The 13,427-nt window shown below is 41.3% G+C and overlaps 2 protein-coding genes across 5 annotated transcripts in view; one reads left to right on the top strand and one right to left on the bottom strand.

Moving 5' to 3' along the window:
- The window catches only part of LOC121685788 (epoxide hydrolase 1-like), a 42,274-nt gene that overhangs the window by 22,291 nt on the left and 6,556 nt on the right, over positions 1 to 13,427 (top strand). For 2 of the 3 annotated variants that reach the window (XM_042066549.1, XM_042066548.1), the window contains exon 3: positions 12,254 to 12,295. The exons of the other annotated variant lie outside the window; for it this stretch is intronic. In XM_042066549.1, coding sequence (XP_041922483.1) covers positions 12,273 to 12,295 — 23 coding nt within the window. In that variant the 5' untranslated portion in view covers positions 12,254 to 12,272. The remainder of the gene's footprint in view (positions 1 to 12,253; positions 12,296 to 13,427) is intronic. 3 annotated transcript variants of the gene reach the window in all.
- LOC121685796 (cystatin-like) lies at positions 71 to 6,389 on the bottom strand. 2 transcript variants are annotated; one of them, XM_042066563.1, is made up of 4 exons: positions 6,177 to 6,389; positions 1,304 to 1,518; positions 1,073 to 1,177; positions 71 to 473 (listed from the first exon to the last, which is right to left on the bottom strand). In XM_042066563.1, the coding sequence occupies exons 2-4, from the start codon at positions 1,505 to 1,507 to the stop codon at positions 393 to 395; spliced, it is 390 nt and encodes a 129-aa protein (XP_041922497.1). In that variant the 5' UTR covers positions 1,508 to 1,518; positions 6,177 to 6,389; the 3' UTR covers positions 71 to 392. The 2 variants fall into 2 exon arrangements, with proteins under 2 accessions (XP_041922497.1, XP_041922498.1); XM_042066564.1 differs by having other exon boundaries at positions 1,304 to 1,515.

Genomic DNA, 13,427 nt, shown 5'->3' with positions numbered 1-13,427 from the left:
AATCTGCCTCAGATATAGGAACAATTCATGGAGTCACAACATAATCACATCACTCCACGCACACCTTAAGGCCGATGGTGTAGAAAATCTTTATTTTGAGAGAAAGGTTGGTTAGAATTGTCAACAGTTGGTTAAGGTTCAACAATTTATATTAGTGGTATGTGTGTACAGCAGTATACTGTAGGTATGTAAGCATTTCACTGCTCATTATACTTGTATGCATAGGCTATGTGACAAATAAAACTTGAACTTGGACTTGGTAGTATAAAAAATAGACAGTCAGTAGGTAAGTTAAAATAAATGTAAACTAAATTTCATTAAAATACTGAATGAGTATGACTACATGCGGCAATCCAAAACCTTTCTGGACAATGAAGCTTCTTCAAGAAAATCTAATGTTTGCAGGCATACTTCATAAGCTTGGGTGGGCCCAGCCATGGTTGACTCCAGACCTCAAAATAGCATGTGTTTGGCTGAAAGAGAAACATGAAAGTGTTTGTAAATTGAACGTAACATTTTACATTTACAACTAATGCTGCCTTCACATGCTTTTAAGCAATAATTTCAAGGGGGAATTCAGACATCAGTTTGATAGCCGAGTTGGGATGACCATGTCACTTTGTGGTCCATTTGTAATTTTTCTTTGGACTTTTGGACTGATAACCAATGTTACAGTTTGTCACTTGCAAGCTGCATATACATCTCTCACATAGCACCCAGCACCATATGTTTGAGCTTATAAATGTTTTTATGAATCAAAACATTCATATGTTTTACATTATTCATATTTACTCACTTATATATACTATATATATTACTCACTTGATCCTTGTTTTTTACTCTTCATTGTTACACTGGAAACGGTTATCAGCAGAAATATTTTGAACTAACATACACATATTCTTTGTAGTATCCCATGGTTGTGCAACTTAAAAGTCGGAATAACTACTTCACAACTCTGGATACTAGGCCATAATCACACAGGTCAAACAATACCAAGTCGTAAAAAACAAGTAGTCATGAGACCAGCATTTCAAATAACTTCCGGTGTACACTAAAATGGTCAGCATACCTTTTTGAGCTCTGAGTTGTCCTTGGCACACATCTCCTGTGGGGATGACTTGTAGCCAGATATAACCATTTCCACTTCAAACCTGTACATGGTCCCTGAAACAACCTGTAGGAACAAGCACATAATACTACACATTGGATTTCAGGCTCATTGAAAGCGTAGACATGCATGTGTAGAAAATGATACATGTCAATATGGAGGAAAAGGAAAGAGAAATGACTGCAGACAAACCTGACTCGTAGCCTTGATCACTTTCGCCACTTTGTAGATGTACATATCATTGCTCTGCTTGTTGAATTCACCGACTGCGAAATTCAAAGCGTCTTTCACCGCAGGAATATTAACATCTGTATCGGTCATTTCTCCGGGCATTGGAGAAGTGCTGACCCTGGCAAAAGCCAGGGTGACCAGTAGGGTTGCAGTTGTCCAGAACATGGCCTCTGCTTCTGTTCAAGGGAGCGGAGAGTGATTCTCTTGAAAGGTCTGAGGCAGTTAATTTCTTATCGCCTCTATATATACTGCATGGTGACATTGATGATTAAAAGGGAGGACTGTAGTGTTTGAACAATGGATAAACAGTAGATAAAACTATAGGGCTAACAGGAAAGTTTCAGGTGGAGCTGACATCACTAGAAAATGAGGTCACTGGCAACAGCATGTTCCAATAACACTACTCAAAGTTCTCTAGGGTGAGGCTCTATCTTATACATATTAGTCACATCGTGGTAATACAAATCACATGAGTACAATGTTCTTTTCCAAAACTCCTCATACATGCAGAAATACATGAATACATGGACACTTCTTGGACATAGAATGTGATCCATTCTCCATATGGAAGTCATGTGGCTACTCCAAGTAAGTAAGATAATTGGTTAATACAATACATATACATCCTTCAGCATTTTCTTGCCATAGTATGCTCCCTGTCAAGATATTCCTAATATTACGACCTCAGGCAGAATACCTTTAACTCGTGACAAAAGGGGTTGCATGACCTTTATTAGAAAGTCGTGACATGGAGAGAGCAAATGGCAGACAAAGCAAAGTTGATACATTGTATCAAATGTATAGAAAAGCATACACAGAATATAAGAAAATATAATGTCAATCACCTCTGTAATAAGATTTGTTAGCAATCCAACATTTCACACCCTGGGTCACACCCTTACGGTCATGTTATGTCATGACCAACACAACATACTGTATCTCAAGTGAAAGCATGGGTGTAATTCATCACTTTTCGGATTACTTTAAAACTAGCACTATTTTGATGTGTTTTAAATTGCGACCAAATCATGGAGTTCTCATCACACATACAGTATATGACACACAGAGTATTCACTAACACAACATACTGTATCTCAACTGAAAGCATGGGCGTAATTTATGGTGGGTGGACAATAGGGTCATGTCCCTATCACTTTTCTGATTACTTAAAACATTCCCTTACTATTTTGATATTAATTGCATGTGTTTTAAATTGCAACCTGATCATGGCATGCATTTCGATTCCAAATTCACACCCGTTCTTCTTGGTTCAATTGCTCAGTTCTCATCACAAGGATACAAGGAAGTTTATTGTTTTTTATTAAAAAGTGCAGTAGAAGAGGGGTTTAGTAGATTTAGTAGAGAGCATGCTCGGGTTCTCAAAGAAAGATTCTACTCTCGGATCCCTAACCTTTCATTTCTCCTGACGTCATAAATTCCCTGTCAAAATGAAAGTCTCCCATGAATCTTCCCCCCTCTAGTTCACACATCACCCCTAAAAGAATTCGTACCCTACCCAAGCCGTCATGTTTCAGGCGGTTCTATTAGTTTGCCATGGCTCGCATGTATCCACTTTTCTCTCACCCTGGACCTTCACTGCCGACTATGTTATGGCAATCCACATCGGGGAATGATGTCTTTCACGAGGACTTTGGCAGTGTGTAGTGCAATTCCAGATCGTGCAGGGAATGCCTCAATCCACCTGGAGAACTTCTCATCTCGGTAGCCTTTGCACTTGGGAAGAGTGATGTAATCTATCTGGAGAACTCTGAATGGTCCTGGTGGAGCTGGTGTCTTCAGCATTGGCAACTTAACCTTCTTGTCGTGATTGTTTTGCCGACAGGTGACACACCACTTGACGATGTCTGTGGCCGTTGCTGTGAACTTCGGTGACCACCAGACCGGTATGAATCTGTTCCTCATCTTCTCCACTCCCACGTGTCCAAGCGAATGAATTTGCGCCGTCAGATATGGTAGAAGACTTTCTGGAGCCACAGTTCGTGTTCCAAACCTCCACAAGTTGTCATCATGGAGCTTCGCCGCATTTTCAATCCAAGTCCATTTTTCTTCTCGGCTCGAGCTGTTCTGCATGTCTATGATGTTGGCCAAACTTTCCCGTTTTCCCTCTTCAGATGTTTCCTTGACCTTCTTTGTCACTCTCATCATGCATTTCTCGTTGTCATTTTCAAAAATGTTCCTGTTACCATTAGATCCGTCCGTGTTTCCATTTCCGTGTCCATTCTCGTTAGTCGTTTCATTATCTCCTCCCTCTCTTTTTCTTGCGGCTGTTCTTGACACCGCATCCGCCATGGCATTGCCTCTTGCTTCAATGGTGTCTTGCCTTGTATGTGCCTTTACTTTGATCACTGCCAGTTCCTTTGGCAGCTGCATTGCATCCAACAATTCTGCCACAATCTGTCCATTCTTGATGGGACATTGTTTCACACATGGAGGTGGTTTTCCAGTCAGTCTGACAGGTTCCATTTCCAACAGTCCACAGTCATTCCTTCCCTTAGCCCATGCAGGATGTTCCAGGAGATCCTCTCTTTTTAGCCTTCTCAGGTTCCACAAGACTTCTCCATCTCCTTCTCCAATGGCTATGGTGACTGGGGCTGTCTGCTTCAGACTGAATTTTTCTCCAGTTGGTCCACCAGCTGTATTGATGATGCCTGACAGAGGTATTTCGTGTTTCTTCAATAGGTTGGATGAAAAGACTTTAAGTTCAGCACCAGTATCAATCATGAACTCAATTTCGATGTGTTCTTCAAGCAAGGCAGTAGCATAGATGGTGTTGTCAGTTCCTTCTGGTTGGTAAAGCACAGACACACCGTCGGTGGTGGCTACTGTGCGCACAGGGCATATGAGTGCCTCGTCAGCTGACTCATCCCAGGCATCCCAGTCCTCCATCGCTGGCCTGGTTTTCTTTGTCTTTGGCCTTGTTACCGGAGCAGTCGCTCCCTGGGCAGCATTGGATGTAGATGCCCCATCATTCACTGGTGCAGGTGGGGGTGAGGGGGGTGGGGGTGGGTGAGGTAAAGAGTTGACAGGTGGGGGTGGGGGTGGTGGTGGGGTAGGGAAAGAGTTGACAGGTGGGTGAGGTGGGTAAGGGCTTGTAGCCAGTGGCATTGGTAACAACAATGGGGGAGGAGGAGGTACTGAAGCTATGGCTAGTGGCTGTGGATAGCCATACTGGAGTGGAGCAGTTTGATGATGGTTGGTTGCAGACGTTGTTCCTTGTCTTTGTGGATTGTAGAAAGCAGTGGCTGCTGATGGGGCCAGAATGATTTGTTTCGTGTCACCTGCTGGCTGTTGGTCAGGTGGGGTGCTGTTTCTTGGCCCATGTGGGGTCCCCATAACAGCAGCATTCTGTCCAATGAAGCTGTCTTTATCAATGTCCACTGCACTTCTAGATGTCTCCACCATGGCATATGGCGCTGTTGAGTCCAAGTCAGGCAGAGTCGGATTGAGGCGGGTGCTTGGTTGCCTGTTGCGACCATGGTTGCGACCCCCGCCCCCACTAGGTGCCGGTGTGTATGGGAGGAGTTGGCTCCTCCCCGTTGAGTGGGCCTCTGAGACTACTCCTCTTCGCCTCATTCCACTCTGTTCTGGCAACACATCCGCTTCCATCAGTTGTTCCTCCAAATCACGTCTCTCAGTCTCATGTCTGCAAATCCTGTCTCGGATCTCTAATTCCAACTTTTTTTCCTCAAATTTGCCCAATTGTAATTTCACTGCCATCCAATCTGACACATAGTCTTGTATCTCAGCTAAGGCCTGTAACTTAGTTTTCCTACCAAGAACCATATCTGGATTGTGCTAATATTAAATATTAAATTGTACTATGTGTTTTGTGCAGTGACGTGATCCTTTTAAATATATTTTTTTATATTTTCCCGTGATGTGGTAGTGATATAGTGACAACTTTGCACTTTGAAAATTTGGTTAGTAATTTGTTCGCCTCTCAATTGTTCACAAGTTGTCTATCTCTTATTTTATTTTTATTTTTTTCCACACTCACACTCACACACACACGCTCCCGCCAGGGAAAAGGAAACACTCTCTCTCTATCTCTCTCGCTCCGTAACCTGACACTTGGTAAGTTATTTTACTCACAGCATGATGCCACAACAATACATTTCACCAGTGTCAGTTCCACTTAACTCAGACTGTTTCTTTTCTCCCAAAACGGCTGGACAATGATACAAATTAATGTCTCACTCACACTTTTAACGATCTTTCGTTAAATTCCCAGTTGACCAAGTCAACAAAAAAACATAGGTGGAAACCCTATCCCACTTTTCAAATACTGCACAACCAAAACACCCCACTCTGGTGATTTCGTCTCCTTTCCGTATCACTGTAGCACTAAGTTTAGTCCTAGGCCATTAAACTAAACAAAGACCGTTGAGAAACAACCACACAGTTCACTCAGCAAAATAATGACTGTAGCAACTCCTATTTTCTCATTGGCACACGCACAGCATTCATTTCATAAAACTTACACAGCTTAACATGTAATGGCAGTACAGAAAAAGAAAAGATTTAATCCCCCAAGCTTGTCCGTAGTTAATCGATTACTTCTTTTAATTCGTTCACGAATCTATCCAATTACCCAAAATATGTGTACACTTTGACCTTTTACTTTTTTCCATCTAGACATCTAGAGCTCATCAATCATTGATATAGGTAGGCTACGTTACTTGTCAAAACACTTAATGACACAAACTTCAATACTCTCATTAATGTGCAGCTTTTAATTTCTAATTTATCTAATAAATTAGCTTTACTTTGGTTCTTTTTCCCGCATAAAGGAGTAAAGATTTTTTGCTTTCACCTGGTCAGAATGTCTTCACTGCATGCAGGGTGCGCAGTGCAGCAGTGTTTCCCCTCTTGGCAGGCTTCCAGCTGGGATTCAGTCACGTCAATCAGGGTGCCAAGATGGACTCTTCTTACAGATGTTCAAAATCCAAAATCTGCCCCCGAAGTCTCTTTGAACCCGTTGGATGTTCTCGTCTTGCCTCTCCTCTTGCGGTCGGGTCACGATAACCAAATGTGTATCGTCTTTCTTCTCCTTTTGCGAGAAGGGTCACGGCACCAAATGTTGGATTCTCTGGTTGTTGCGTTGTGTTTTAGTTCTAATGTCTGTATTGAAGATGGTCAATAAAGCTTGACGGCGGGATCAGGATCGGCGATTAGATGATGATTTATTGTAGATGGTACAACAATGAATAACAGAACACAGGCTAAGTCTCAAACAGTAAAACTGTGCAGAGTCTAACAGTTGTGGTTGTTATTAGAAGCGGCTGCTGAGCCTTCCGACAGAAGATGTTCCTCGGGTCACTTCCTCGATCCATCTCCGTGTCAAAACCTAAGACAAAGCCTGTTATACTAAAACATACAAACATCAATCATGCCAACGTGGCAGGTGCCAACCAGTGTACACAACCCGGCCCTGGCCAGATACTAGCCCGAATAGGCAGACATGCTGTCTCCCTCGGCTCATGTTATCACTGATGTTCCTCGGATGTTCCTAAACATCGGCCTGTATGACCTTCCTGCTGGTACACAGGCCTAAGGCACAGTTATGTACAATAATATGGACTTCTCCCTGTTGTATACTACACACAGATGTAACATATGAACACATCAGAATACAGTAAGAATACCCCAGAATTCTACAAGTGGCAAGGGCTGCATAAGAAAGGTGGGGAGGATTGGGGGCGGGGGGCACCAACAAGGAGCACCCAAGAGCAACAGGGGCAAGGAAAAACTCCCATACTAAGTGTTGTGTATAAAAAGGACACTGGAGGAGAGGTTTATGCACGCAACTCACTTTACTTTCAACAAACTGAAACTGACAATTTCAGACAAAAACAGCTGCATACTCAACATGCAGCAAGGCGTTACCAAGCGAACACAGATACATGTAAGTGCGTCCTGAACGGACATAACACTAAGGAAGAATCCTTGGGCAGATCCACGGCTCAAGGGGCTAACCCAACTGCCAGGGGTCTTGGTGTGTGTGTTGGGGGGATGACAAGGGAGATGGGATAGTGTGCTGTGTATGTGGGCAGCAAGCAGTGTGCTGTATGTATGTGAGGTGATGACAGTGATGATGTAAGTGTGTGTGTTGGGGATGGGGGTGGGGGGGACAGAAAAGCTAGGCAATCAAGGACATGGGTAGATAGATGGAGGAGAAATCAAAAATAATAAATAAAAAGTTCTACGGAGATGTGCAAAAGTTGGAGAAAGTCAGATGTGTGTGTGTGTTTTGACGTGTGATGAAATAAGAAAATAAATAAAAGGTCAGTAGCATAGGAAGAGGGATGTAATCTTTCACATGCAGCTGCTTGGATACCTGGGGTCAGGAAATCAATTGAGGTGTAAGCAACAGGAACTGTCATATAGGAATGAGGGTAGGCCACTGAGAACCATCTCAGGCCAAGGGTCAGAAAAACATAGGCCTATCACACCGAACATTATGTTTGCATCAGAAGCCTTGTTCGTTTATATCAAAATCCTAGGAAGTCGGGGGTGCTGTGGCGTACCATGAACGGGTCTGAGCACCCACGGGGACACAGGTTCGAGTCCGACCTGCGGTCATGTCCTGATCCCAACCTATCTCTCTCTCTCCCACTCACTTCCTGTATGTCTTCACAAAACAAATGTAAACGGGATCTTAAACAGTATGTCTTGCTACAGTTTGAGATGCTTGTGTTCAGACATACACAGCTGAATTTGGAACAGTTCCTCATGTTTTGTTACTGCTCTTTACTGGAATCAAAAATGACTGCTGCACCAGCCACGAGAAACATCACTTTATTTCAATATACAAACATTCGATACAGTGATTCCACTTAGATATTCACACACAATCACAGCGGAAGGTGTAACTAGAAAACGCAATTCCAGGGAATTACCAGTGCATGAAAATGCAAAACATATGGTGTGAAATATATTGTTAAAACAGATGATGTGCTAATTGGCAACCAACATGATGAGGTTTAGTATAGTTGAAATGACTGAACTAGGTAGATGAGGTTTAATATAGTTGGAATGACTGGACAGTTAAATAGGTGGATAGTTTAAAAGGTTAAATTATTTGCTAGGTAGACGAGGTTTAATATAGTTGGAATGACTGGACAGTTAAATAGGTGGATAGTTTAACTGGTTAAATTATTTGCTAGGTAGATGAGATTTAATATAGTTGGAATGACTGAACAGTTAAATAGGTGGATAGTGTAAAAGGTTAAATTATTTGCTAGGTAGATGAGGTTTAATATAGTTGGAATGACTGAACTAGGTAGATAATGTTTAATATAGTTGGAATGACTGAACAGTTAAATAGGTGGATAGTTTAAAAGGTTAAATTATTTGCTAGGTAGATCAACTTCCAGCTGCTCAACTAGGACCCATCAAAGGGCCAGTTAAACTGATTGCACCTGTATCAACTGCTTTTTGCTCAACTAGGCCAACTCTCTCTGTGTCTCTCCATTCTACAAGGATATAAGGCACATTCCATCCAACTTTCTATCCATTCGTCCTCTTCAAACCATTCAATAATCCACCTATTAAACTATCCACCAACATCCATTAAACAATCTGCCTATCAACATCCATTCAACTTTCTGTCTATCAACATCCATTAGACTATCTAAATTCAACTTTTAAACGATATACTCCATAGACTGTATATATATACAGTCTATGATATACTCTGTCTCAGGCTTTAAGCATACAATCTGACTCTCTTAAGACTACAGATTCTGTTCCTATTTCCTCTGCCCACAACTGTTTCAAAATAAATGTCCTCACTACAATAATTCACTATTAAATAATTTAACTATTTAAACTACTCAACTATTTAACTGTTCAGACATTTCAACTGTCAGTTGTTATCAACTATGACTCCTGCCAACTGTTTCCAAATAAAAGTTTGTTTTGCATTTTATGTTAATATACATTCTAGTTTAAACTATATACTCAGGCTTTAAGCATACAATATGGCTCTATTAAGACTGCCGTTAAGCAATTAGAATCCTAGGCTAGGTGGCCAGGCTATATTAAACCTCATCTACCTAGTTCAGTCATTCCAACTATTAAACCTCATCTACCTAGCAAATAATTTAACCTTTTAAACTATCCACCTATTTAACTGTTCAGTCATTCCAACTATATTAAACCTCATCTACCTAGCAACCAATATAGTTTGTTTTTACTCTGTATGATATTTTACATCATATTTTTCGCATTTTCATGTATTTCCTTCAGGAAATGCTTTTCTAGTTATTATTATTATTATTATTATTATTATTATTATTATTATGACCGCCGCGCAGCGAAGCGGCGGTCATATAGGTTTAGTCAGATTTTTTTTTTTTTTTTCTTTTTCTTTTTCGCATGCCCAAATTTCCGTTAATGATTCCCGGGACACTGAAAGACCGGGGTACACGAAACTTGGTGGACATGTAACCCCACATGGATAGCATGGAACCATCGTTTTTCGTTTTGATCTGTAGCCCCCCCGCTGAATTGGACCCCCCGAAAGGAGGGTAGGGCAGACACTGTTTTCTGTGAATATCTCGAAAACCGTAGGGTTTAGGAGGACCTTTTTTTTTTTGTATGTTGATCTCAAGGGGCCATGTCAACCCATTCCATAACCACTCATTTCATGTATAGCGCCACCTAGTTAAACACAAAAAAGTAAAAATGAGGTGGTGTAATTGAAGGTATCTGTGACCTAACATAGTCAAAACTGCACGAAATTGGAAGTGTAGGATCATTATGACACCCTCTGTATGCACGCCAAGTTTTGTGGAATTCCGTTCATGGGGGGCCACACAATAAATTAATTTATGTTACTATACACCAACTGGCCTGTAGGTGGCCGGAAGGAAGTTAAAAGTGGGTTGGAAAAAACAATGGACGCTTCATACAAGGACTGTAATTTACCGCAGCGAACATCTAATAAGGATAGGACGATGTTCACATGAAGTGTAATTCCCATTTCTTCTTGAAGCCGAAATAAATCTTAGGATGTTTATCGGACATGCTTGGTTTTTACTGCAGGTACGTTAATCTTGTAATATCAATAAGGACCTAGGTAATGTTACCGTTAGCGTTGGTTGAGTGATGGAGGCATTTGATTTATTGCATTTGTAGAAAACTATAAATGCGGTTATACCAAGCAAATGTATAGCAGCACTGTTTGTATCTTTCGACTGTCATTTATTGCACGTGCTACAAAATAATTCTGTGCAATGGAAGATTTACCAACGTTACACCGGTCTGATACAGTTTTGCCTATACATGCGTGAGACTGAGACGCCTGTTTATTTTGTTTTAAGTGCGTGCAGGGTGTGAGAGGGGAATCGATGTGCTTTGATTCCAGCTTGGTAGTTGTAGTCTGTGAAATTAAAAAGCACGTGTGTGTGAAGTATCCAAACAATGACACCTTCATTTCATTATGGCTGCTTTAGCAAAACACCTTAAGCTACTGTGTAGTGGGTCCCATTTAGAAGTGGCTACTTCATTCGCGCTTTCCTTGACTCATGGAACTGCGTGAATGTTATTACAACTTTTCGCCACGATATGGCAGTTTAAGTCCGCTTGATACTGTAAGTCGTAAGCCATTGGTTTCCAAAGGAGATTTTATTTGTGTCGCCAGCATAGCCTATTGACAATTTATGTTGTAAATAGGCCTACCTTATAATCCTACCTGTAGCTTAGGGAAGCTAACAGCTTTCTATTAGGATCTAGTTTGTTAGTTACCGTTTTGTCATAACTCCCTGATGCATTTTTGCATTTAGAATAGCCAGAGCGTGTATATCTCAATCGGAAAATTAAACAATATCGGGTGCCTATGGACTAGGCTGGGTGAACCCAGCCTGATCTGCCCGCTATTTATTTTTTGATTTCTTAAAAGATTGAGCTTGGTCTGATGAAAGCCAGACTAGCCATGGACCTCAGTTAAACAATGCAAGGGAACATGAATCAGCCTATATTTGCACTAACAATAACGGACAAAAGCTCTTCAACTTTGGCCCGTTAAAATGTGTATGAACAGTCTAGCGACGCATTTCATCAAGGCCCATTTGGACATGTCAGTTATTTGCACCACTGGTTAGATGTAAAACAGCATTTCGTTTCAGACTAGGCTACTGTTACTTAATTTGTGCATTAACAATAACGTTTCAGACTACTGTTACTTAATTTGTGCATTGACAATAAAGTATTACATGAACTAAAGATGACTAAAATCTTATGTAGAAGAAGAAACATTCACAAAAAATCCATCCATCCAAAAATGACCTTTGTTTTTGATAGCTGTTGAAAACGGCATGGAACTGACAGAGATGTTTTTGTTTAAAAATACATAAAAAATAAATAAATAAATAAATAAATAACATTATGCTGATACCTTTTGCTTTTCCCAAATACAATGTAGCCTACAGGTGTAAGTGACCTTTCATCAATCCAGTTGCAATGGATGAACTGTGATGAACTGCCCTACTTGTGATTGTTTAGAGATTTTAAAGGTTTTATAACAATTCTACATCTTCTTTGGCTATTCTACAATCTATTCACCTTTTCAGCACCAGTAGGGTACTTTCTGTGCAGCCGCACACACACACTCAGGCATGCCAAACAAGCATACACAAAAGTTTCAAGAGTGGGGGATGGAGTAAAATATGGAGACAAATTGAAGTGTGATTTATTTTCGCGGAACGGATGTACAGGACTGAGCGGCGGTCATATTTTGTACCGCTATGCGGTACATCTAGTTATTATTACATTGAAAATGAGTGAAAGTGAAAATGGCCTTTGGAGTGGGCGGGTTTAGCCTACTTTCCTCACATTTGACCGAGTCCAAACGGGATCTCCAAGCTAGATCTTCGTCTTGGAACGTAGCCTCGATGTGATATCCACCATGCAGGCAGTCGACAATTTTCTGTGAGTAGCTTTTTCATCACAACACAAAATATTTACAGTTTGCAATGCACATTTCAGGAAGTTAGCCTAACTGTTTTAAGGGAGCATTGTTACGGGTTCGTCAAAAGTTAGTGGGCTACACACGCATAGCTCGCATTGCTATCCCGGACGATTGTGGGCAGTAGCCTAATCGAGTTAAGAAAAAGGAGAACGGGAATTGAAATGTAGCCTAATGTTATAGTCGCGACGGTCTGTCATTTTTAAAAAGTGAACCCCCAGAAAAAAAGTTTTGGAAACACTGTTATAGGCTATGTTTATTTCCCACCACTCTAGCCTACAGCGTCCCTCGCATTAGGGGTTTGCACGGCGTGTCATCAGATCTGGACATCGCATTTTGGAGATGCTCGCCTCATTAGAAAGCATTAGGCACTGAAGTAAATCCCTATAAATCGTCAAGGAAAATGGTTAATTATTGCCGTGTTTTAGGTTGTACCAATAGGTCAGACTGAGAAACATCTGGTGTAGGTATCGACTTCCAAACGTTATTAAAAACCCAGGGAGAAGGGACACGCTACAATCACGTAAGATATCCAAAGTGCAGGGGGCTTGGTAGTAAATTTTGCCAGTGTGAACCAGAGTTCATGCTTTGTTTTATCGCTGGATTTTAAGATAGCCTATTATGGCAACTGATTGCATTCCAAGCTACAGTCAACTCTAGCAGGCATTGAATGTAAGCAAGGAAACCTTCGTTTCCAAACTCCAAACACTCTCTCCACAAGACCTCTTGCTTCAATGTGGCTGGCATTGTATCGTCTCTCCGCTGGTGTTTGAGGGTTTAAAAGAGGCGTCATCAAGTAGGTGCGACAGGGATATCCGTTGTCACCTACTAGGTGGCCTTGGTGGATCCTGGCCACCGGGCTACAATGTTGGTGAGAAGGGCCTTCTCATCACACACAACCTGAACATTAATAGAGAAGTAGCCCTTTCTGTTGCGAAAAAGCTCACCATTTTCTCCACCAGGGTTTTTAATGGGGATATGAGTGCAGTCGATAGCTCTCAACACTCCAGGAAAACCAGCTCTTCTATGAAAACCAGCTGATATTTCTCCTGTTGGGGCAAATCTGACATACTGGTCTTTTAAAGCTGCAATGGC

The sequence above is a fragment of the Alosa sapidissima genome, chromosome 16 (assembly GCF_018492685.1).
Source record: "Alosa sapidissima isolate fAloSap1 chromosome 16, fAloSap1.pri, whole genome shotgun sequence".
Taxonomy (NCBI): Eukaryota; Metazoa; Chordata; class Actinopteri; order Clupeiformes; family Clupeidae; genus Alosa; species Alosa sapidissima.
The sequence above is the reverse complement of the archived record's forward strand: the minus strand, read 5'-3'. Positions and strand labels throughout refer to the sequence as shown.

Bases quoted from the DNA above. Each gene is read 5' to 3' on its own strand.
- LOC121685796 (XM_042066563.1), bottom strand. From the start codon at position 1,507: ATGTTCTGGACAACTGCAACCCTACTGGTCACCCTGGCTTTTGCCAGG. The intron at 1,178-1,303 runs GTTTGTCTGCAG...TTGTTCCTACAG, and splicing joins TGATCAAGGCTACGAGTCAG to GTTGTTTCAGGGACCATGTA. The intron at 474-1,072 runs GTATGCTGACCA...TTTCTCTTTCAG, and splicing joins ACAACTCAGAGCTCAAAAAG to CCAAACACATGCTATTTTGA.